At 38.1% G+C, this 25,945-nt stretch overlaps 3 protein-coding genes across 3 annotated transcripts in view; all 3 read right to left on the minus strand.

The window, feature by feature from the left end:
* rassf3 (Ras association domain family member 3) overlaps positions 1-2,809 on the minus strand; it is a 55,084-nt gene extending 52,275 nt beyond the window's left edge. Inside the window, exon 1 of the mRNA XM_070929081.1 lies at positions 2,272-2,809. Coding sequence (XP_070785182.1) covers positions 2,272-2,809 — 538 coding nt within the window. The remainder of the gene's footprint in view (positions 1-2,271) is intronic.
* Positions 2,810-3,607: 798 nt separating this feature from the next.
* On the minus strand, positions 3,608-9,197 carry LOC139304989 (apoptosis facilitator Bcl-2-like protein 14). The gene is made up of 7 exons (XM_070928922.1): positions 9,106-9,197; positions 7,563-7,989; positions 7,035-7,148; positions 6,067-6,128; positions 5,606-5,767; positions 4,806-4,919; positions 3,608-4,720 (listed from the first exon to the last, which is right to left on the minus strand). Exons 2-7 carry the CDS (start codon positions 7,978-7,980, stop codon positions 4,679-4,681), a joined length of 912 nt encoding a protein of 303 aa, XP_070785023.1. The 5' UTR covers positions 7,981-7,989; positions 9,106-9,197; the 3' UTR covers positions 3,608-4,678.
* A 6,561-nt stretch (positions 9,198-15,758) lies between these two features.
* dgki (diacylglycerol kinase, iota) overlaps positions 15,759-25,945 on the minus strand; it is a 60,608-nt gene continuing 50,421 nt past the window's right edge. The window contains exons 23-34 of the mRNA XM_070928687.1: positions 24,511-24,611; positions 23,775-23,854; positions 23,437-23,481; positions 22,753-22,822; positions 22,241-22,281; positions 21,923-22,047; positions 20,980-21,005; positions 19,113-19,150; positions 18,171-18,291; positions 17,982-18,018; positions 17,695-17,794; positions 15,759-16,514 (exon numbers count right to left, since the gene is read on the minus strand). Of these exons, the coding sequence (XP_070784788.1) occupies positions 16,407-16,514; positions 17,695-17,794; positions 17,982-18,018; positions 18,171-18,291; positions 19,113-19,150; positions 20,980-21,005; positions 21,923-22,047; positions 22,241-22,281; positions 22,753-22,822; positions 23,437-23,481; positions 23,775-23,854; positions 24,511-24,611 (892 nt within the window). The 3' untranslated portion in view covers positions 15,759-16,406. The remainder of the gene's footprint in view (positions 16,515-17,694; positions 17,795-17,981; positions 18,019-18,170; positions 18,292-19,112; positions 19,151-20,979; positions 21,006-21,922; positions 22,048-22,240; positions 22,282-22,752; positions 22,823-23,436; positions 23,482-23,774; positions 23,855-24,510; positions 24,612-25,945) is intronic.

Consider the following 25,945-nt stretch of genomic DNA (forward strand, 5'->3'; position numbering starts at 1 on the left):
GAGAGTGTCCAGGAACTGCCCTTATCGAGTCTCATGTGACCCACTTTGAAGTCGAAACGCACAAGTCCTGTACACATGAATCTAAAAACATAAGAAATCAATGTGTAAAAGAAATAACTGCTGCTGCCGTTGCTCAACTGACTTATAAGTGACTGTTTCTGTGTTAATAAGTGAACTAGTGATCAACGGGTCCCCTGTGGAGAGCTACAGGGCGTTAGCGATGACAAGTTTGTTTTTATCTAAAATTATTTTTTGTCCGTTTGTTGACATTCAGATGGAGTAATGGGCCTTTAACGGGCGTCCTGAGTGGCAATCAACTGCGGAAATGCATTTTAAATGAGCAGAAACATCAGCCGACAAACTTACTACACATACGTAACCTCCATCAGCGCTGCTGGTAAAACTGACGGGAAACACAGCGCTCATTGTTCAGGCTTATTGTCTGTAAACATAATGAGGTTAAAAGGCTAAATGGACGAAGGAGAGACAGAAGATAACTTGCTTTGTATCTGTGTCCACGTCAGACTTGTTTTAGCTGTATGTTTTTGTGTGTTTTAGGCTAAAATAGAGTCAGTTTGTTTGTTTACAGATTTATTGCAGAACTGATAAATACAACAAAGGTCATCTGTTGATCTTAACTTAAATAGATTAACATAGCCTATTATTTACAAGATTCAATACATAAAATGTTATCTCGAAGGTTCATTCTTGATTGATATATCTATCTATCTATCTATCTATCTATCTATCTAGTGCTAACTAGCTAGCTAGCTACCGGCTAGTGGTTACACCAGCTGGAAGAGCAGTGGAATTGGAATATTATTATTGTTGTCAATAATTAAAATGTTTGGGAAAATGTACATGACTGACTGATATGTGGTGATATGAACTTTTAAAATATGACAGATTAATTATTTTGATTATCTGAATTTTGCTGTTAAAAACGATGTATGTTCTGCTGGAGCTACAAGCGGCAGTTACAAGATAATGTCGTCACACTGAATTTGAATTCATTTTCCATTTTTTTATATTGATTCAGTTGCTTTAAACACACTGACGGACATCACAATGTCCCAGGTTTGAGTCTGGCTGTTCCCCAACTCTCTCTTGAAGTTTGCTAACTAAAGCTAGCTAACATTAGCCCACTTTAGCTAACGGTCACACCACAACCGACTGCGGCTTTTAGCGGGAAAACACCTGAGTTTACTGTTGCGTTGGTTACGAATGCGACTTTTCATTTGTATGAGGAAGATTGTGTTTTTGTTCTTTGTCTCTTAAAAGCTGAAGTTTATCTTTGAGGTCATATATTGAAATAATATGACAGTTAAACGACATTTAAAACCACATGACGGGGCAAACGAGCAAAGGTCACAGGACACAGAGGGAGGTCCAGAGTTTGTACACGAGGAGACACTGAGACTCATTTCCTTTAAGACCTGAACCGGTACGTCTGCATACCGACCTGCATTCCAGCTGCTGGGCTGCGTTTCAGAGCCCCACCTATTTGTGTCATTCAAACATGTGGTCGAGGCTGCATGTCAGAAGGTGTTACCTACAAACGCTGATGCCACTTTGATAATCATTCACACGATTTAAGAGTTTACTTAATGGTCTGTGCGGTATCTGATGCTAGTGCCTTTGATGGATATAGGAGAAGGGCTGAACCTAACAATTATTTTTATTAATATTAATCTGTAGGGAATTTATAATTTGATGCATTTAGTCAAAATGTGAGAAATTCCACTCACAATTTCCTGGAGCAAAAGGTAACAACTATAAAATAGCTGGTTTCGTTTGACCAATAGTCCAAAAACCAAAGTTATTTTAGTTTACAGTCATATAAACCAACAACAAACACAGCAAATCCTCACATTTAGGAAGCTGAAACTTGTGTTGGAGCATTGAGGTCACCCACCAGATGTTTTCTGAGAATTTTACAAAAATCACTAAACTTCACTTTTTGTCATTTACATTTTTGGACCTCAGTGGTAGCCATGGCAACGCCCTGAGCTCAGATTAGGCTCAAATATTATTTGGCAAGGTATCTAATGGGGTCAAGTGTAATGCTATCCACTTCTGATGCTTAAGGAAAACACAGTATTTGTGTGTTTGTGAAAAAACTTTAAAATTTAAAGGCCACTTAGTATTAAACTTCCAATGTCAGCACCCTAAATACATCTGTTTATGAAATAAATGACCCCCAAATGAGTCTGAAGGGGTTCCTCATCTTAGCCCCCCCCACACATACACACTCCTCATCTGTAGACTCACCTGTACAGGTGAGACCATCCTGGAAGATGTAGTCGCAGCACACATCACACCAGGTGTTCTCGAGTCCGGGCTCAAAGGTGTGTCCCTCCCCGGACTCCTCTGTCACCCTGGGGTCCCTCTCTGAGAAGATGGTCCTCACATCGGGCGGTCTAAAGCCCTTCTTCCTGCTCCGTGGTGGCCCCCCTTCCATCCCGTTCCCGGCGGCTACTGGGTCGCCGTTTCTCCCCTCATGGCTCGGTAAACTCTCCGGTGGTTTCACCTCCGAGTGCCCTCTGTCACTCCAAGCCGCCTCCAGGCTCTCCAGGCTGGCCGGCTGAGGAGACGGATGCCGCCGGACAGCTCTCATTACCGCCGCGCCCTTGTTGGCCTTGGAGATCCGCATCTTGGCACCCGGCGGCGGCCAAGTAGCCTCCGGTGCCTCGTTCAGTGTACCGGGGGATTTGTTGACATGGACAGTCCGCACGGTTAATGGAGAATCATCCGTGACCGAGGAGCGCGTGGGGACGTATTTCCGACCTTGGTGCACGACGTTAAACATGACGCACACTCCTCAAGCCTTTCACACTCCGCTGCGTTACAAGTCTGTAGAAGTGTATTAAACAATGACAGACAGGCGAGACGTCACTGATGACACCGACTGATGAGCCGTGTCCTCGTGGCGCGCGTTTGTTGTCGGTAAGCAGGTTGCGGCAGTCCAAGGTGTGCAGGGGAACAGGTTGGATCTCATTTCACTGGGAGACATCGAACAGCTGATCGGGCTGCACGATGCGTTCCAGAAAGGAGTACACGCCAAACTCCATTTAAAAAAATGTAAATTTAAAGATTTTATTGTCAGGATGCGTAATCCGCTTGTAAACTCCACTTAAATAACTACATGAATTAACGGGATTTTTCCCTTTAAGTCGGCATAAATGGCACCACTTACAAGTACACATAATTCTAACTTTTATTTTTTTTTTGATTGGCCTGTTTTTTCCTATAGTAAAATTACCAAAAAAACGTATTCCTCTGAACTGTAAATCAAATCTCAAAGAACAGATTTAATTTAAACAAAGTGCTGTTAGGGTTCGTTATTTATATACCGAATTTATAAAAAAATTAATATAACAGTTTATCACTCGAGGAAGCATTGGTTAAGTGGTCAGAGAATTAAAAACTACTAAAAATACTATAAATTCTCAAACGTTTGAATGGGGTTCACAACGACTGCAATTGTCAGTAAAATTTAGTTCCTCCTTTGACCACCGTGGGTGCTGTTTCCACTTAAACGTGTTTCTGATTAAGCAAAAATCAAGTCTCCTTAGTTAAAAGAAAACAAGGGATGTGTACATTATAATAAAGTAACAGCCTTTAATGTCATTTTGTACATGCACCACACACAGGGAGGCAATTTTAACAATTCAGTATAGTATATTATGGGACATTATACTATGGTTCTTTATAACAATCTTACTGACAATTTCCCCATGTGTGGCCAAGATTTACCCTTGCAGCCTTGTAATTAGCGTGTCATTTTAACATTTCTGCATAAATACATAAATATACTGTGAAATAAATTGGCCTTAATTTACTGTTCACTATCAATGGACCAGTTTATTTTCTTTCTGCTGCAGCGACAAACATTTTGATAAACCGTAAACATTCATAAAGAAAGTGAATGCATCACTGAGCAAGGACCACATGATATGAACTCTGATTAAATTACATGTTAATGTGTAGCAAAATTAACAATTCATACACAAGATTTCTTTGGCAAAAATTAAATAACATTTTGACAAAAGTAAAAAAAAAAAAGAAAATAAAAAATGAAATGCAGAAAATAACACCAGCTACAATTACAGACGTATCCCTCAGAAAATATATGTATTCATTTTCATGAAAAAGTGCAAGTGCTGAAAAAATATTTCTTTGGTCTACCAAACTTCAGCACAAATAGTGCCAATTTAAAATGTCTAGTCAGCCTACATTTCCCTGAACAACTAATAACTATTTTTACAAAATGACACATAAATCACAAAACAGCGATTCAATCAATGGCACAATAGTTTCTTCTTTGGCTCAGGGTCACTGTAAGGCCTCGGCAGTAGAGAAAGACCTGATTTAGTATTTTTCTGATGTATACAGCTGCAGATGTGTTAATGCTTGTCAGGTCGGGGTTTTGTGTGCAGATGCACATAAAACTGGAATGGCAGAATATAAAATCAGTGTCCTGAGTCTTATTTTGTGCCTCGTACAAACAGCTAAAAGCCTAAATACCTCACTAGGAATTACTTCTGAGATGAGATGCTGTGACAAAGGTGGGATACTAAAGCTCTCCACTGGTTTATTTCGGTTAGGAGCCCTTGAAGAGACAATGTGTCAGGATTCACTGCAGGGGGCGCTGTTGAGCTGTAAAACCACTTTCTGTTCACTGGATGTCGTCCTCATCGTCACTGTAAAAGGCTTCCTCCTGTGAAAATATTATTGTTGATTTGAACAGGCTTATGGGTCAACAATATATTAACAAGGTGTGTGTGTGTGTGTGTTTTACGTACATATCCGCCCTGCTGCTGTGCCCAGGATGAATAATGATCCTGCAGATATCTGGCTCCGTGGTCAAGCATTCGGTTCATGGGCAGCGTGTTGACAGCTGACAGACGACTGGTGATCTGCCGGGGAAACAAACGAAATGTTCAGCCAAATAAAAAGGTTAAATATATATATATATATATATATATATATATATATATATATATATATATATATACACATTTTGAGGTGTTTTATTTGAGTGTTTATATTTTATGCTACTTTATACTTCTACTCCATCACATCTCAGAGGGAAACATTGTACTTTTAATCCACTACATTTGATCAACAGTTAACAGCTAGTAACAGTACTAAGTAGTTGCTTTTCAGATTAAAAGTTTACATAAAAAAGCAACAAAAAAAAAAATTTGAACAGATTTGTGTAACTATGTTTTTTTCTGCCTACTGTACTAAATTATATAAAGTAGTTAAACTAAACAAGAACTTTTACTTTTAATACTTTAAGTTATTTTATCTGATAATACTTCTGTCCAGTAGGATTTTGGATGCAGAACTTTTTACATTGTGGTATTGGTACTTTTACTTCGTAGTACTTCTTTCATCATTGCTTTTCATATAATCTGCCACAAACTATCAGTATCAGTGCTAAATCTAAGTTTTGTTCAGTTATTTGTTCCCATTCTGTGGAATTTAACTTGTTTTAAACCAAAAAAGTGTATGTACATATTTTGTGTCAAAACACCTGCAGCCACTCACACACTTTCCAACCTTTTTAACTGTTTTTGTACCATGAAGTTGTTCTTACCTCACAGGCCACTGCGATCTGGGTTTTGGGTGACGCATGTGGCCCCAGAGCGTCGGGTTCGGAGGACACGAGGCCCATCCTCATGAGAAGAGTTGTCATTAGCTTCTTAAAGAAACCGTAGTTCCAAAAAATCTCTTTGGCTATTTTGGCATTTATCAGCTCCTGGTGGAAACAAGAAACACTTTCTGTTCAGAATATGTTTTTTTAAATGTCACTTTCACAAAAAATTACATATTTTAGAGCAGAAATATGACCGAATTTGGAATTAACTTCCCCACAGCAGGTCATTAACATCCAGTAGCGGATGAATGCTAGTCTCAAATGTTTATCAGCTGTACGAAGCTATAAAAAGACGTGTATCTGTGAACTCTAGACCTTCAAGATATGGTGGAATATGGGCGTGTTGTAACTGAAACTGGCTGAAGGAAATGAGAAATTTACACAGGTTTCCATGTCGTTACCTTCTCATTCAGTTGGTCTCCGGCCTCCCTCAGCAGCAGGGCGATCATTTTCTCCACATCGTCTAGATGACAAGACACATGATCATCAATCAACATCCAAAATACGAGAAAAGCACAGAGATTAATGGGTTTATAGACTAAATGAAAGGCCACGTGCCATAAACAGCTACAGTGATATTTCATTTATAACTTCATCAAAAGAGAAAACTAAATTAAAGACTGTGTCTGGATGTTGCTGGATTGTTTGCTTCAAGTGTTTAGGTTGTTGTTGTTGTTGTTCATTGTCATCAGATTGGCAGCAGATTGACGTCAGAAACAGACTGAGACACTCCACAGTGCGCCGCTCCTCCCACCTGAGCACCAAAGTACCTCAGACAGGAAAAGGGAATTTCAAGGTCAGGAAAACACCAAACTGTCGCCGAGTGCCGTTTGTGTTTGTTGTTGTGCTGCCAAAGAAACAGGGCCCTTAAAGTCACATGGCCTCAGTCAACAAACCACTTTGAAATTTGTTTGTAAGTGGGACAGACGAGCCATTTTACAGAATTTGTCACACTCGCATTTAGAATTTTATCTTAGAAACTGTTGGTTTCCCAGAAGCACCTTAGTCCCATTGTAAGTCGAGGCCCACACCGGGTGCACAAATGAGGTCCTTTGTACTCCCCTCTAAGATATGGACCTTCTTTACTTCTGTTTCAGTACTGCACTGTAATAGCTGTAGTGATATTTTCTCATTTGAGTCCCGTTTCCATCAACAGGACTTCTTCTTTTTACTCTGCGGTGACATTTTGTGGATAAAACCCACAAACAAAGCAGAACAGGCGGCCTTAAATTTGGAGACGTTCATCAGGGTTGAAACAAATTAGTTTGCTGACATTCACAAGTCTCACGGATAAAGTAGGAGGTTTTTCATGAGAGGAGGTTCATTGTTGCTCTAAAAACAATTTTGTATGGATGAAACCAAAACTCACCTTCTGACGAGTCTGCCTCCAACTCTGGGGGGATGAACGGGATTTCATCAGCGATCTCCGTCAGTATAGTTGCAATCTCGTTGAACTTATCCTTTTTTATTTCTTCTCTTCCATCTGAAAGAAATAATAAACACAAATAAAAAGTTTAGAGAAAATAAAAAGGGTATGAACACACACACACACGTGTTACAGCCACAAGTCCAAGCCTGAACCTTGGAAGTGAAAGAAGCTGTGAGGTCTGACTCACGGTCTGCTGATAGAAAAGTCAACAAACAGGACGAACCTGTGGCTGCATGTCCACATTAAGTCAAGTAGAGGGTTAAGTCAAGTTGAAAAGGCTGAAAATGTATTTGCATGTTTAAAAACACAATGACCTGGCAGGTTATTTTTTTTATGACTTCCTGGGAGGTCATGCAAGAGATTTCTGAAAATGATGATTCAGATGAATCAATAATAATAATAATAATAATAATAATACAGGTAATCTGAATGAACTGGGGTTATCTGAACCTACATCTTCATACTCACTCTCTATAAAATCACCACATCTGTCCTCGACATCAGGTTTGCTCGTAATAGTTAGTCGGGGCAGTTCATCGCATCCTGCCTGAGGTTTGAAACAGCTAAATATGCCTGGCAGACGTTTCCATCCCCTCTTCTTCTTCTTCTTCTTCTTCTTCTCCTCTTTTTCAGTCTTGGCCGGTGTCTGAGGTGAGGATGGTCCCTTTACATTTGTGCCACCATTTTGAGCACTGAGGCTGTCCTGAGTGGGTAACACCTCGACATCCTTCTTCGGCCGCCTCCTCTCCGCGTAGGCCATAAGGACTCTGAACTCCACAGAGTCCTCCATGCTGTCTGAGTCTGAGGTAGATTTATGGTCACAGTCAGTGCTGCTGCTGAGGTGGTTGGTGAAGGGGTCGTGGATTTCCACGTGCCCGTTAGCCATGTCGCTTTACTGTTGATTTAAAAAACACAAAAAACATCAGAGATACATTTTGGAAAAAAAAAAAAAAAAAGTGCAGTAAAATTTAAATCATGACTTTGTAGCTAGAAGCACAATCTTGAATCAAGTTTGGTTGGAGGGTTTTACTGTGGTCTACTTTCGTGTTGTCTTATAGCACTGAAACAATTAGTCTATTAATCGATTAGCTTGGTTCCACCTTCTCAGATGTGAGGATTTCCAACTGTTTTTTTTTCCACTGTAAACTAAATATCTTTGGGTTTTGACAGTTGAAAATAATCTAAAAACCTTATCTTGGGTTCTGGGAACTCATGAGGGGTATTTTATGATTTTCTATAGAGCTTTTTAAGACTTTTATAGACTAAATAATCAACTGATTAATCAAACACCAAATCCATAGATTAATAAAAGTTTATATTATTATTTTAAGTGAGTTTCGGTTATATTTCTGCCACAGTTTCACCGCACTTAGTCGCCCTCTGGTGGTGTAATTCAAGAGAAGTATCTGGGTCATGTCGAGGCACGTTATCTTTAACTGTAAGCTTAATTAACTACCTGTTGTTTCCGTAAACACACAACAAAATACAGCAAGGAGTTTAAGAATAAGTTCATGAGCTGCTACATGACACGTTTAATTATCAAAAGACACTTAAAAGTACTTTAAAGCCAATCTAGCTGCACTACAAAGCTAGAAAAGTTGGTGTTACGACTGTTAAACTACAACAGGTTAATGTATATAAAAGTACACTTAACAAATATCTCAATTAGTTTGTTTTACAGCACTACATACGGTAACTGTTGTGGGAACAGCTAATAAATGCTAATTAACTGTTAGCTTCCTCGTCAGTAAACAACGCCTTGACTCCTAAACAGTACAAAATATCGAACAGGAAATATACTTTAACCGTTATTTGTCTGGCTCTCAGTCGAACCAACGAAGCTGTATTTAGCTAAACGTGTCGTTTTTAAGTCATTAGCTAGTTAAATTGAACTTTTGCTAGTAATAACGTAACTTAGTCAACTGCCAAAACTACCAAAGCGCACTTAACCCCACTTGTCAATGAGTAATTAATGTACAATATTTAAAATCATAAAAACGCGATCACTTACGGTCCAAATGATTAAAAAGCCGGTAAAAGAAAGTAAAATATCCTCCCAAGTGACTTTTTCTACGGTCCCAACAGTCTCTGCTCTTCAACGGGTGATCGTCTGGAATTTAAGTGTTAACGTCCTCCTGGGTTGCATCACACGTATGACGTATGACGTCATGACGCACGCTGATGTAAAAGAATGCTGATGCTAAAAGCAGCTGATTGTGTGGCTTTCTTTTGGCGTTTAGTTTTGAGTTTTTCTGCTAAAAATCAGTAGATAGATCACAACGTTGAGCCGAAATGTGATCACAGCAAAAGCAGAGTAATTCTCACTGTCACACAGCCGAAAATGTAGTAGATTATTTTACTATAGAGTGCTCTTTTTTAATTAAAACACAAACTGAAAGCGAAACAGTATTTATGTTACAACTGCACAATCTGGCATGCTTTGTCATCATGCCTCGTAAATGTATGTTATGTTATACATATATGTCTTGATTTTCTTCCCATAAAGTAATTATCCAGTAAAATTCATCACAAAGTAAAGGCAAACTTCTTTGAGTTGGTAAAAAAAAAAAAAACTGAAAATGAAACCTGCTTTTTGTTATGGATGACACATCAGTGGTAAAATAACCTTGTTAAACATCAAACTACTTTTTGGCACTGAGAGAAAAGGGGAACTGTGACAAACCACGTGTTGGGCTAAAAAGGGAATCAACAATGTATAAAGTGTTTTGAAGACAAATAGGAATTCCAAATAGGCACATTTACTGGCATAACACACAGCTGTGATGTCTAGAGTCATGACAAGTGCAGCTGACTCAGGAGGCATGTCAAACCTTACTCATGCCATAACAACATAAAGCAGGAAACTGACCTTTGATTCAAGTTTGTGGCTGTTTTTGTCTGTCTGTCTGCAAAGTTGTGTCATCTCGTAGGATGAACACAGAAGATGACAGAAGGAAACATATTTCCGCCACCAGAAATGGTTTGTTTTTAACAACCTTCCCCTTATTGTTTTCATGTGAGTTACTGAATAACGAACGGTAGACATAATGCAACAGGTGACCACTGATCCTGACGACTGTATGGAAGCACATTTCCACCAGTTAAAAACTGGTATCAGTTACTTCAGATACTGTTACACTTTCTCAGATTTTAAAACACTTATTGTATTAGTATAATTATTCATTTTTAAACCTGTTTCAATTATTTCTAATGTGGTCTGAGACTTGACACCATGTTTGGCAGGCAGACTCAAAAAACTACAAGTATGTTGAGAATGAAAACTCACTCTTGATCTTGGAAACAGTAAAAATAATCAAAATAACCTCAGCACGAGGTCCATTTAGTAGCTTTTCTGGAGCTTTCGATCACGATTATGAATTTTTAAATGTTTCTGTTGCTTCAACCTCTGTTTCCAAGCTCAGGAATGAACTTTTAATCTCTTTTATTTTTAAGCAAACAACGAACGGGAACTCCTTAAAGTGCTCAGAAAAAAACAGATAATTTGAACATCTGCACTTCCATGAAGGTTCAATCTCCTGAGGAAGACTGTGTGATATGACTAAAAGCAGCCAAACATGTGGTGAGTAGACCGGTTGCCGTGGTGATGACATCATTCTGCAAAACTCAGCTATGTGGACCAGCTGTGACTCAGCTTTTATTTGACTTCCAGAAATTTATCTCGTGTCACATTCAGGGTGTTTTTTTTTACAGTAACATGGGTCACAATACATTTCCTGTTTGGGATGATTGTTATTGTAACTTATAATGGCAGAAAAAGGATGTGGTGAACACACGTTTCAGTATGCCTGTAAACGCCAGCTCGTCCTTCTTTATAATCTTAATGGTTTTATTATCAGGTTCAATATGAAGTTTACAACTGAAATATCACAAGATATTATGCAGGAGGAAGATGAACATGTTTCTACTGGCAGTAGAGTCTCATACAGAAAGTGACCTCAGCATTTTGATTATAAGATTACAAACACTAACATTACTTCACCCTGTGGTAAAGACTGAAAATTATTTATATAAATGAAGTGTATACTGTGTGTAGTATCAGTTAGTACTTGATAAAGTAATCTGTGCTGATGTAAATGTTCCAGACATCTTTCCAAACTTCATAAAGAAATAAACAAAGTAGAAAAAAAGTGTTTTTTAATGACTACAATGACTTAAAGAGAGTCTAATATATTGATATGACATATTCATGTGATGTTTTGTGTAGTTTTATACAGTTTTAAATGTTAAATCAGTGTGATGAAGGAAGAATAGCTGTTCATCAGACCAAAGTGCCAGAAAGTTTTGACAAGCAAAGCGTAGAAAAGCGATGGACTGTAAAATGTCTGTATCTACTTCCCCTGCAGTTAAAACTCCACCCGCCTGGTGCTCCAGAGGAAGAGCAGATTCATCTCGATTTAATTCAAAACTTAATAAAAGTCTGTTACAAAAAGTCAGAACTGAATCATTTCTTGTAAATTTAGATATATATTGTTTAGCTTCCTGTAAATAGCGCTTCATAGTCTCAATGATAACATGGCTGCTTGTTAGTGTATGTTCATAAAAACCTTTCCATGAATTTGCCATGAAGTTTTGTACAAACATTCATTATCCCCAGATGATGAATCCTAGTGTCTTTGGAGATCCCCTGACCTTTCCTCTAGCGTCACCATGAGGTTGAACTTTGTGGTTTTGAGCCTTTGAATGTGTGACTACTGACGTTTCCATCAGCCTCAGCTCTACGTTGGGTTTACTACTAATTAGCAAATGTTAGCATGCTAACATTAAAGCTAAACTAAGATGGTGAACATGGAGGACGTTAGCATACTGATATTAGCATTTAGCTCAAAGCTGTGCAGCCTGACGTAGCTGCGAGACTGGCTGCAGTGTCTTGTTGATATATTTGAGATAATAAATCTAATTGTATAATTGTTCGGAGACGTTTTATCATCCTGGGTAGGTTGGATGGATTGGACCAGCCCGTTGGTATAAACTTTATATAGGTGTGGTGGCCATTTTCAAACAATTTAACTTTGGCGTGAGCGTTGTCTATTTAACTGCATTTGTAGTTTGGAGTCAGTATGAATAAAAACTGTACACTCTGGGACATCTTTTAAGAAACTTTGCATCTGAATGTTTAAATTTGACTTCGTCATAACGGCAGTTAATTTCAGTTGATGGCAGTTTAGATAAATGGTTGTTTTTGTTTAAACCCCACAGTTCAGTAACGGCCCTTAGTGGATTTTCCCAACAATCATTCAAACAAGAAATAAAGTCAGAGGCAAAACTACAGCATCACATCTTCTTTTTAACAAATTAATAAAATAAAACAACAAACTTCAAGTAATCCCATCATCATCATCATCATCATCATCATCATCAGCAGAAAAATAATAAAATTACAAAAGCAAAAGAAAAACACACCCAACACATGTTCAACCTAAGAGGGAACTCAGGTAGAAATCATTTAAAACTATAATAATTTAATAGTTTAAACAACAATAATGCCGTCTGTTTTATGCCATTACCAGAAAAGAATCCCAAGGAGGTAAGAAAATGCCATGCAGAACCAACGCTGATGAGAGACACGATTTAATACAAAGTCATGTTTCTACTCAATAGAAAGAGTGATAAGAAGCGTGTGTGTGTGTGTCTGTGTGTGTCATTCAGAGCGGGCCGAGCTTGTCACAGTCACTTCATAGAAAATGTCATCACCGTTTACCGATTAAGGATCTGGTTTAAACACATATTGTCATGTTTTATCAGAAAAACGTCTCAGAGTTGGATGTTGACGGTGGCAGCCATCGTAGAAGTCATTCGACGGGAAAATCAGAGGCTTAAAATGAGGATTTATTCAAGGAAGTACTGCAGCAGAACATCAATGATGTAAATTAAAGCCACGTCTAGAATTTAGTATTTTGTTTTGGGTGTGTTACATATTGTCTCTGTAAGTAAAGAGTTATTTAATAAGAAAATAACGTATAACTTCACGCATCAGGACACCTCAAAAACGTAGTTAGGGGCAACATCTGAACAACTTCTCTACATCAGTGCATAAGGCATATTAAAAAGCAGGTAACCATAGCAACAACACAGATTCGTCGTGCTGTGTTACCAGTTGAAAAACAAGAAAGAAAGAAAAAAATCCCACATCTGCAGTTTGTCTGAGGCCTGAAAAGATCATCAGAGTTATTTTCTAGTTTCTAGATTAGAGAGCTCCCTTCAAAGCCACAGAGGACATTATATATAGGTGCTATAAAAACATTATATACGTTATACAAGTGTAAAATTGGTGCAGTGCCCCTTTAAATGAGAATCTTGCCAACATCTTGTCATTAGTCTGTTAATTAGACAAAAGTGTAGTTTGTTTACTTTGGAGATATGGAAATAAGGACTTTGTAGAAAAACATATCTATATTTTGAGAATATCGGTACCAAAACCTTTAAACTATTATAACTATATATACAGTATATATACACACACATACATAAGTATATATATATATACGTATACCGTAACACCTTGTCGTGTGATAACATTTAGATGATGCTTGTTTAAGAAATAATTCACACTTCTTTGTTCTGAAATTCTTCTTCGAGTTGGAAACACCAGTTTGACAAAACATTTTTAACTTAAGGTCCACTTACTAGAGATCTTCTGGAGCTTTCAGCCACATCAAGGAAGAAATCTAGTAAGTTGAGACATTTTGTCAAACTGGAAATAATGCTCACTAATAAATCTTTCCACGTGCAGCTTTTAATGGTAAAGAAAAGTGATGGAAACATGAGAAGAAGTCTTTGTGGCAGCTGAAAACGAATTTTCCAACATGTTTTTGCATTAATGAAGGCAGGATGACTTCTACGATGGCTTCATCTGAGTCTTTGAAATGTTTCAAAGTCCCCACAAATACTTTGGGAAAGCAGTTCCTACTTTATATATCAATTGTAGTTTACAACAGGTTATATCAAAAAGACACCTCACAGGGTTGTTTCAAAGTTCAATCCACTGACATACATGCACACAAAAGAAAAGAAAATAACAAGACAATCATAAACCCAACCAGCACTGAAGTAAAATTGCACATTCAATACTCCTCGGTGCTAAATGGTCGACTATGTTAAAAACATTAATGTAATGTAAACGATTAATAGAGAAATGCAAAAAGACGTCATCTATTCATATTGCATTGAATATGGCTCAGATTTTTCTTTTCTTCTCAGATAAATGCTGCAAACACACACACACACACACACACACACACACACACACACACACACACACATACACACACTGTTATAACACAACACACAGTCTGTAGTTATGGATGACATTTCTGTTGCAGTTGTACTGACTTCTCTTTTCAGGCTTGATATGAAAGGGGGGTTTTATCTCATACACACACACACACACACACACACACACACACAAACACAAGCTGCATGTGAAAAGCCTAGTCAGGTCAGGAGTACCAGATTCACACTATATGAAAAGTTGAAATATTTGTTTGTGATGGCAGCTGGAGAGTCAGACATATGAAACTCAACAGGTAAGTGATTATGCTTTAAAACGCTCTTTTTTTAAACATAGTCTGGTGTGTCCTCCACAATCAACTGGCTGCACTTAGTGAACGTTCAATAACACCTGCACAAGGATTTATGGTTGAACTAATGTGTTTCCTTGAAACTGGTCCTTTTTAAATAACCCGATCTGCTTCAGTCAGTCATTGATATGATGATTTAATGCCTTTTTGACAAAAACTAATTTGGATGCAGCAATTTAATTTGTTTTAAAATACGTTTTCAGCTGAGTTTTACTGCTGCGATGCTCTGAACTGGGGCTGCAACTAAAGATTATTTTTTGTTATTATCAATTTATCTGCTGGTTACTTTCTAGATTAATCGACTATGTTGTGATTAAAGTCAGATAAGACAAAAAAAAACTTATTATTGTAAATATTGTTTGTATTCTAAAATGTCCAAATTAATGATTCAGAGAAAGCTGAATGTTTTTTTTTTTTACACGAGTTTGGTCCCATGTAATGAAATCATTTTATTATCAGTTTGGACGCAATTTTGCATTCATTCAAATATATATCAACATCAGAACATCCTCATTAATATCTTAATAATGATTTTCATCCATATTGCTGAGTCTTTTTCAGAGACTTCTTCCACTGTGACAAGAATAAAACTAAAAGCGATGTACAAAAAATGAAGAAACTAAATATCAGCCTTCAAAACTCCACTGGAGACCAACAACAAATGCAACAAAAGTGGAATTAAACTGTTTTAACCCCTGACTTTGTGACGCCTTAAAATGAATCAACATCCGCCGGGAGAAGTTGAAAATGTGACGTCTGACAAGGTGAGAAGAAAAATAAACATTAATTTGTATGACAGAAATATATTTTTTGGGAATCAAAGGACGCCTCAGTTTCAGGTCAGCTGATTTTAAAAAGGCTTCTACAAACCTCCATTACACATTTATTTAACTTGTATTTTAATTTGTTGTTTAGTTTCTCTAACTTGGACCATTTCCTGTAATAGTAATAAAAGTTTGTAGCTCTGGTTTGAAAAGGTGCAATAAAAGTAAAGCTTTCTTCTTTCCTTCCTTCTTAAACTAATGTGAGACAGTCGAAATTAGATTTTGTGATGTTGTCAAAGCCCTCATTATTAAGAAACATTATCATTACAGTATCAGTTTTAGAGATTTAAGTGATGGACTCCGGGAACATCAGTGAAACTGTGGATTAGATATGACACAATGTCTTTGGCACACAGGTTTTAAGGGGTAAACATATAAGCTTTTAGTATCTCCATCAGTTCTGAAATGAAACTTTATGTTTTTATGAATATTTTCAACAGAAATAACTTTTCAAAGCTTATTCGACACATTTCGAATGACTCAGTCTTAAAATATGAACATGTGAATAAAATAAACGGCAAGTCTTCATGAGCGAACTCACGACCCGTGACGGCTGCTCAAAGTGCACTTGCATCCTGAACCGTTAATAGTCCAACAATCAATCACTCAATCAATCAATCAATCAGCACAACCAATAAATAGAATATGAATAAATAAATACAAATAAATAGTTGACCATTAAAATCTCCGCTGCAGAGCCGCCGAGCTGAAGCAGTTCACTCCTCTGGTTTGTCTCTGGAGTTACATCCAGACTCTGTTCGTTTTTTTAACACTTTTGTCTCCCAGATGCGTCTCCACTGCGAGTGTGTGCGGAGTCCAGAGAGACACAGCGAGTGTGTGTGTGTGTGTGTGTGTGTGTGTGTGTGTGTGAGAGAGAGTGTGTGTGCGCCTCAGACAGCCGTCTCCAAGTCTTCACGGGTGGCAGATGTGTGTTGTTGGGTGCTCAGGTAGGTGGCGAGCTCCGAGTCTCCCTCCGCTTGGTCCGCAGGTGTCTTCCCCTGGTGGACACACACACACACACACACACACACACACACACACACACACACACACACACACACGTTAATGTATTTCTTTAGTGAGCTGGGAGGTGAAATGCTAAAGGATGAAACGATTTGTCCCAGAAGTCTAGTTGACATATTTAAATTGCTTGTTTTGTCTAAAACCCAAACATATCCAGTTTAGCAGATAGAAAACAAAGAAAAGCAGAAAATCTTCACTTTTGAGAAGCTGAACAAGTGAATTATTTGTAACTTCTGCTTGAAAAATGACTGAACTACAGCCTAAAAAAGAGTGAGAGAGTGATAAATACCAACTGAAGACCAAAACTCCAGCTACACTGAGTATAAAGAACAACTGTGAGAGTGACGCAAACAGAAACAAACAGTTGTTCTATATACTACAAAGAACAACTGCTGCTGGAGTTCTGACCTCTTCAGACGTCTCCGTGAGCCCCATAAAATCCCCTCTCTTCTCACACTTCTGAATTTAACTTAGAAAAGCAGTTTTAATGTGAATAGTTTTGTATTAAAGTAAAGCTTGTGTTTTGTACGTCAATGTGGATTTGTGTTCTTCCTTTACAGTCATACTGTTTTGACTCCATGAACCTGTTTTTGTTTTTTGTCTCTAAGAGTATGTTTTTACTCTGATTATAGTTTTTTAACTTAATCATAAGTTGATATAAGTGATGGACGATACATTTGATTTCTGTTGTGGATTTGAACAGCTCTGTTTATTTCCAGCATGAAAAACATTTAAATGCAGTTTTCAACCAGTAACAACACTTGGGGTGCAGGAGAAATGTCACTTTTTTAAATTTTTATTTTGTTTTAAATATATTAACTCGCTCCCTGTCATATGATTGGCCATACAGCATGAGACACCCTCTGTCCATGCCCCCTTCCCTCTCGTTCTCCTCACTTTTCCTGTCTCTCTCTAACAGCCACTATCAAATAAAACCTCAGAAGAAAAGGGTTGATTTTGACAGCCGGTGAACCCAGAACAGACCAGATACTGATCTATCGGAAAATTCCTGTCTTTGACACACCCTGAGAGCCTTGTGTGCAAACACATTTCCCTATAAATCATGGCAGAGTGCTGCCACTCTGATATGACTTACGGGAAAAGTCCAAAGCGAGGGTGCAGGTTTCTAGAGTAACGTGTGAAGTGTATGTTTACCTGGAAGTTGGTCTTCTCGAGCGACGCCCCGGCCTCCACCAGCAACCGACACACGGCGTGCTGCTTCTCTGAGGCTGCTTTGTGTAATGCAGTGTCCCCTCTAAACACAGACAGACAGAGGTCCTATTAATCAGACAAACTAAAATGTCTTGAAGTGTGGTTTAATATCACTGATACACTGACAGAAAACAGGAAGCTGGCAAGTGAGGATTTCGGTTGACGGGAAATACATAAAACCTACAGGGAGATTCCTTTAGAAGAAACTGAATTAAAAGTACCCAACATACTTCTCTCTGTCTGTCAAATCCAGAAGCACCTTAGAGCCTGAAGAGAACAGAAGAAACAGAAGCAGCTTTTATATTTCTGTTGAAAGAACACATAAAAACACAGAGGAGTCTGTTTGTTTACAGTAATAATATGTGTTTGAAATGCTCCAGACGGCTCCTTGAAGATGATTTCATCGTGCACATTCTCACCCTGCTGCAGTATGAAGCTGACCACGTCGCTGTGTCCGTTCTGGGCCGCTATATGTAACGCTGAACAACCTCCAGAGTCTCTGACCAACAAGCTGACGCCTCGACGGACACACTCCGACAGCTGGGGACAACAAATGAACAGAAAATACAGAGCTCTCATTTGTAGCTTCGGGTGGAAACATGGATGCAAACGTGTGATACCTGCCTCACTCTTTCCAAGAATTAAAGTCATGATACTATGACTGGCTTCATTTCCCGTCGTGATGTGAAGATGTTTGTTGTGGGATCTCTGACTCACACAAACACTTTTCATCTGTTTATTCCAGACAAACCAGTTTCCAAAAGCATCTTAAGGCGAAGATCATCATAAAATATGAACCTTCTTAAGCTTAAGCATTAATTAAGATGCTTAACGATGTTAAGAAGCTCCTGAACCTCAAACTTCATGTTTTAATCACGTTTTTGATTGTTTCTGTTCATATTTAAGTCAGGTGCCACTGTCCTCTTCTCGCAATTAATCGTTTAGTCTGAAAAAATGTCCAACCAACAGTTCAAAACAAAAAAAGATATTACAATTTATCACAGAGAAAAGCACGAACGTTTACATCTAAATGAAACATTATAATAAACACCTCTTTGTGTTGTATACAACATTTGTGCTTTGTAATTTATGTATTTTTTATTATAATAGCATTGTTTACGGACAGTTAATACACCATGTAACTTACTACAGAAAGCCGTCTTCGTGCACTCGCTCTTAAAGAGTTGTTTGGGAAACCCCTTGTTTCTTTCTTTCTGCTGAATCATTATTTGTTTTTTGTTTTATAAACAGATTCAGACATGTTGTGACGCTGTGGAGCGCAGCGGATACAAACTGGTAAGTCTGGTTTTCATTCCACATTCTCGACAGTCTGTGTTTGTCTGCGTGCGATTGTACTTTACCATGGAAAGATCCCCGGTACCGGCCGCCGTCAGCAGCGCTGCAAACACACAGGAATCATCATGTGAGATCTGGATGAACCTGTTAGCCTGTAAACACACCATCTTCTTTCTTCTTCCTCTTTTTCTACAAATATCTGCCTGTCTGCAGAAATGATGACTGACTAGAAATAAAGTTCAGGGATTTTTTTTTTTTTTTTACTCACTCATTATTCCCAAACCAAATATCTGCTTATGATCGTTACTGTATTTGTGTGCGTGCAACATTCAAAGTGAAGCTTTGTGTTCCAGATGAAGGAAGTGAGAGAATTAAAAACAAACAGAGGACCTTCCTTTTATTCTGCAGGGTGTTTCTGCAGGAATCTTTCCACTCTTTAACTTTCTGTTTCACTTCCTTCCAAACGATCTGCGTTTCTTCCAGTCAGCTGAAGGTTGAGCTTATCTGATTGTTTTACTGTCTCTGGAGCCATCAGACTGTTCTCAATAGCTCGTCTAAAAATACTTAACGACAAGAATGACCTCAGAGTAACTACCTGCCTCGTGTCTACCTGCACTGAGCTGTTACAGAACCGGATTTCAGAATGAATAATTAAAATAATTCGTAGGGAGTTTGAGGAACCAAAAAAGCTCAATGTTTTATCAGATTTTACTCCTCATCAAGGCCACAACACCAGTGACTGTGCGGTTTCCAAAGTAACACTTGTCATTTTATATCTGCGGGTTTTGGAAACCAAATGACAGCTTACAACCTTTTTACTGCTTTCTGGAGCTTTAAGACAAATTTAATCAAAAAACAAACAAACAAAACTATTTCTGAAGTTATAAATATGAAGAACAAGAAAATACGACTGGATATTGTTAAGAGATATAAACTTAATTTATAATTTATAGATATAAAAGTAAAGCAGATACACTAGGGCAGTGGTTCCCATTGGAGGTTGCCAAAGCTCCACAGGGGGTCGTGAAGCCCTCTTGATTTCAAGTTTGTACAAATTTTTATATTCATAAAATATGAATGTATGTATGATACATACATTTAAGTAATTTCTGTGAAGAAGACAATTGAATGTAAGGGTATTTTAGAAGTTTATATCTTTATTTATTATAAAGCCAGGCTGCTTGGACTATTAAAACGTATGTGTGACAGTGAAATTAAAAGAAAATCATAATACCGACACAGAATCGTGTTCCTAAAAATATAAGGATGATATAAAAACCGTCTGATAAGTTGCATTATCTATTCAGAAATAGTCTATTCAGAATTTTATTGCTAGTTTTACACAAACTTCCTGCAGTTAGTACGTTCATTATTTAGGTTGATTGTTCTGTGCTGTTATTGTTTTTTATGCAATGAATATGATGAAGTTGTTTGTTTTGGAGGTGCAGGCAAAACTGAAAGTGGTCAAACATGTGAGGAAGAGGAACAGTAGGTTAATTAACCTGGAGAGTCCCAGGACTTCCAATGGCTTATTGCTGCTATGAGATCAATCAGGCAGGCCGCAGTGAACATCCTTCAACTTGCCCAACTTTTCCAGAACGTCTCCAGAGACATTATTGTTCTAATGATCACACACCTGAAAATACTGAGACTGAAACCTGTTTTAAAAATATCTGCAAAGCCCTCAAGGGGTTTTATTAAGAAAAGGGGAAACACACAACTTCAAGCTGAAACTGTTGCCTTTGACTCAGCAACGTTATGGAGACAAATATACACAGACGTGGTCGATATGAAGCTACAGAATAAGGCCATCCAGCATCTTTCTCAATAAAAGTAAAAGTGTGTGTGTGTGTGTGTGTGAGAGTGTGTGTGTGTGTGTGCGTGTGTGTGTGTGTGTGTGTGTGTGTGTGTGTGTGTGTGTGTGTGTTCTACCTTGTTCCTCGGATGTCAATGGAGACCTGGAAATAGAAATTACAGATCAAAATGTGTTTGTGGGCTGCGAGTAGAGATTTGAGACTATGAATGAGTTCCACCTCTAATCGAATTATTCATCGACAGTTATGAGATTTACCGTTTACTAATCAATTCGTCGATCGACAGGAAACTAACCAGCAACTGTTTTTATAATCAAATAATTGTTTTAGTAATTTTTAAAGCTAAAATGCCAAACATGAATACTTTTGTTTTCTGTTGGTCAAACAAAACAAGACGTTTGATGACGACGACACCTTTGGGCTTTAGGAACATTTTTCACTATTTTCTGATATTTTATAGACAAAACAATTAATTGAGAAAATAATGGGCAGTTTAATCAACAAGGAAAATAATCCTGATGAGACTGACACATTTTTTTACCAGCTTCACAGTCCATGCAGACCTAAAACATAAACATTTTGCAGCTCCTTATAGATTATATCTGCCAAGATAATGTATATACTGTATATTATAAATACAAAAAAATATCCATCACTACCAAGAGTCCCACGTGATATCTTCAAATGTCTTGTCTTTAAATGATATTCAGTTTAAAACAATATAAAATAGAGAAAAGCAGCAAATCTTTACATTTGAGAAGCTGGAATCAGGATACCATGTTCGGCCTTTCTGCTTGATTAATGAATACATGATTTACTGATGATCAAAATTGTTGTCATTTCATTTTCTCTTGGTTGATTAATCTTTTCAGGACTACCCCAAGATATAATTAAACAAAATACATGTAGTTCATATATAATATTTAGTCAAAATGTGTGCAAGAGCATATCTATATCACCATTTATTTAACCATGTGTTTGTGACTTCACTGGGAGTTACCTGTTTAAATAAAGATAAAAAAAAAAAAAGAAGCGTGTGTCTCCTACACATGCTAACGTACCCAGCAGTAGGTTCCACTACCAGATCCGGCATCGCCGTGGACGATCCCTGGCTCACCACTGGTCCCTCGTGGTCCAGGATAAACACCTCGTCCTGACAGATTTCTGTCACGAAGTGGAGGTGCTCCTGCGAGGCGAGGCGAGGCAGCTTTATTTATACAGCACATTTCAAACACGGAGGCAATTCAAAGTGCTTTACATAAGCAAATGTAAACACGCAGAACAGGGGTGTGTAGATCTACAAGCAGACGTTTAATAAATCCATTGATTCTGTGATTTTTTAACTGTCGGAGCAACAAAATAAAGTAAGTATTGTTTACCTGAGCCTTGTCAATGCGATAGAAGCGGTCAGCTGATGTGGCTGTAGAGCAGAGACAACACTGGCTTTAAAACTGGCTTTTTGTATGATTTCATAACACCTGGAGAATACTACATTATCTATTACTTCATCCAATTTATCAAGTCCTACTTTTAATACTGTCTCTCATGTCCTTTGTTAAAGAATGTCATAACTATGTTAAGAAAAAGCTTTAAGAATAAAGTTATTATTATGATTGTGACACCAAAAACTAGGAACTAAAAGTTTTCCTGAACACTTTAGTGAGGTGGAGCAGCAGGTGTACAGGTGGATATAGAAGTGATTTAGTACAGAGAACAGATTTTGTTTACAAAGGATCTAAAATGTGTGCTTTAGATGAGTAGAAAATGAATATGGACACTGTTTGAGTGCTTTGCCTGCTACTCTGTGATTTGACTTTTTGCATAGTTTTGATGAAGAGTCATTGATGCAAAAATGAATGCAAAATCTAACATTTCTGTTTCAGTCACTCACAATCCAAGAAGCTCCAGTTGGGAGACAGTCTACTGGTGGAACTGGTCCTGGGGACGCCCCTGCACTCATCCTGAAGACAAAGAAACACACACTGTGATCTTCATCATCAAACAAACAAACAAACTACATGTAGGAAAGTTTATGTGGGGGGATTATTTAAAGAGAGAGCAAGCAAAAGAGAGAAATCCAGATGGAGACAGGTATTATTAAGAGCTTATTTCTGAGCAGTTGAACAATCAATAGCAAGACAGAGACACTCAGGACAACGAGACAGCGTATAGTGTAGTATAAATTCAATATGATTATAATATGCTGTTTATATTTCATGTCCAGATTTCAGTGTGATTAAAGAGGACTTTACTCAACACGGGTGTCAGTCTGTAAAACCTACATTTATTTTCTTGTATTTAGCTTGTTTTTGTGGGTGAATCCCTCATTTTAAAGGGTGTAGAATTTTATTTTTTTATGGAACTGCAAACATAAAAATATCATCGTATAATTGTCCAAATGCAACATTACAAGAATAAAATTCAGGAGAAATGTCCTTGAAACTATGACACAGATTTCAGGTATTGTAAAAAGTCAGATTTGGAGATTTTAAATATGTTGCAAATAACTTCTAAAGCCTTCAAAACTAATAATAAAGAAACTTTTCCTGCAGAAAGACACCCAAAAGTCATATACCTGGTAGTGCACTCTGTGGCCAGTAGATGGCGCCTGGTGTAAGTCCTAGCAAGCACAGCAGACAGGTTTCAAGGTTAACATACAGCCAAAGCATTTACATCCAGAACTTCCACAGATATTAGCTGTTAGTGAACGCTCCCCACATGAGACATGCAGCTAAAGAGCAGCTCTGCATTCCCAGTGGTGTTGGTTGCTTATCCATCCATAAATAACTAAAGAGCGGAGAGATGACGCTGCGAGCATCATGAAATAATGATGACGAGGAAGAAACAGAAGAAAGAAAGAATAAAATCAAAGTGAGCACAATGATGAAGACAGAGGAGGAGGAGGAAACTTGCCTCTTGTAATCGGTCAATATACAGTCGGCACGTCTCCAGGTCACAGTCGCCCCTCACCACCACAATGCCGACTGGGATGGCTGCAATACACAAACACATAAAAGTAACTTCAACCTGCACTAACTGCATTTTCTGGCAACTTGTGGGAAGCAGAAATGTTTTCAAGATCGGGAATATGCTCGAATTCAAATATACTCCTTGAAAAATGCTGGATTTTCAACATAATCCCGTGTTTCATCGACACAATCACCCATGTAAACCAAGAATCTTTAAATATTTGAAATGAAACAATCATATTTGTTTGTCTCCTGGTGTCTCAAACATACAATCACAGTTAATGTGAGCAGCTGGTAAAATAAACAAAGTGACGACATACATTGATTTTTGGTTTAGGCACCTTGAAAGTGCTTGAATTTTACTATTAAATAGCTGTATGACCCCTGTAAAAGGGTAATTTGGTGAACTTGTTCGCAAAAAGTTGCTTATTTACACATCCATCAGATATGTGACAACATTAGCATTCATTTGGAGTCATATTTCTGTCCACCTGATGAATGTAAGCTTAATATTCACGCTCTGTTTTTGGTCTGGTGAGAGTGAATCAAATCACAATAAGCTGAAAGACACTAAAAAACGTCGCGGAGCTGAGAGTAAACAGCAGAGTCAGTTTAATCAATGCGAGCGACCACGTTCACACACTAGATCACAGCCAGTTTAAAGTGTTTTGGGCTCTTACAGATGTCTCGTAGGCGCTCTTTGTCGTACTGCAGCCGGTCGTACTCCTGGAGGCAGATCCGATTCACTCGCAGACGCAGACGATCTGGAACTGCGTGCGGACTGGATAAAAAAAAAACACACACAAGTGCATGTACGTGCGCACACAAACACACACACACACACACACACACACACATACAAAATTCAGACACGTCCAAACATACGATGATAAGGATTCACATGCATACATGCACGCACAGACACGCACATCACAGACCAAACCTGAGCGACATAACGTTTTTATAACTGAGCTCAAGTTTTAAAAGTCCCACTGATAACTGGAGGTTTGTAAACAGTTATGAAAGTATTCAACCCTCCAGCAGCAGAGCTTTTACTGTAAAGATAAAGACCTCTATTATCCTCCTGCGACACAACCCTGATTCTGTGTTTGAGTTTGAGGCGGGCCGACACATTCTGAAGTCAATGTTTGTGGGCAATGTTGCCTTGAGCGAGGATGGAGGTTGATGAAGGCCGAATATTGACGTGGTGGGCGAGAAGCTAAAACTACAATGATAAAACACTGTCGGTCACACAGCAGCTGTTGGCAAAATTACCCAACTGCCCAGCCTCAAAAGCTCAAAACCTTACCTGCAAAGGAACAAATTAAAGAACATTACATTTACATCAACTTTGTTCTTCTCACTCATTGTGAAAACAGCTTTTCTTGGGGGGGGGGGGGGGGGGGGGGGCATGGACATCAAGAGAGTGCAAAGGACTGGTGCAGGTTTAACAAGAGCACAGCTCAGGGTAAAGTTAAAGGTGAAGGGACTACAGCAGGAAAAACATCCAGACAAGAAGCACGTTTACAAGTGAAGAGGCTTCAGCATGCAGCCATACAGTCTCTCTCTCTCTCTGTCAGTCTCTCTCTCGGTGCACGTATAGAAACAACTCGGGTTCGACCAATATGAGAATCTGATCTAAAAATCAAAAAGAGCGAAAATAATTAGCCAAATGAATCAGATTTGATAACTGATTGATTGTTTTTCAGGCAAAATGCCAAACATTTGCTGATTTTCTCTGTTTTACGTCATTATAAGCTGAATATCGACAAAAACAATCGACTTAAAGCTGTCACCTTGAGGTCTGGGAATATGAGATGGGCAATTTTTACATTTTCTTTTCACATTATTTTGACTAAATTATTAATCAAAATACATATTGATCACTTGCTGCAGCCGTGATATCAAATATAAGGATTCACAGGTTTATTTGTCACATACACAAGTAATTTATATGTTGAAGGTTTTCGCTAAAAGACTAGTGAGAAAAAGGATTTAAATTCAAGATAAATAAAAGTATATGTGTGTGTAAAAGTGCAAATATACAATATGCAGAGAAATTCAAACGATTGGCTGAAAACAATAACAGACGTCAGATACAATCAATAAAATGAA

Source organism: Enoplosus armatus, chromosome 22 (genome assembly GCF_043641665.1).
Source record: "Enoplosus armatus isolate fEnoArm2 chromosome 22, fEnoArm2.hap1, whole genome shotgun sequence".
In the NCBI taxonomy this organism is placed as follows: Eukaryota; Metazoa; Chordata; class Actinopteri; order Centrarchiformes; family Enoplosidae; genus Enoplosus; species Enoplosus armatus.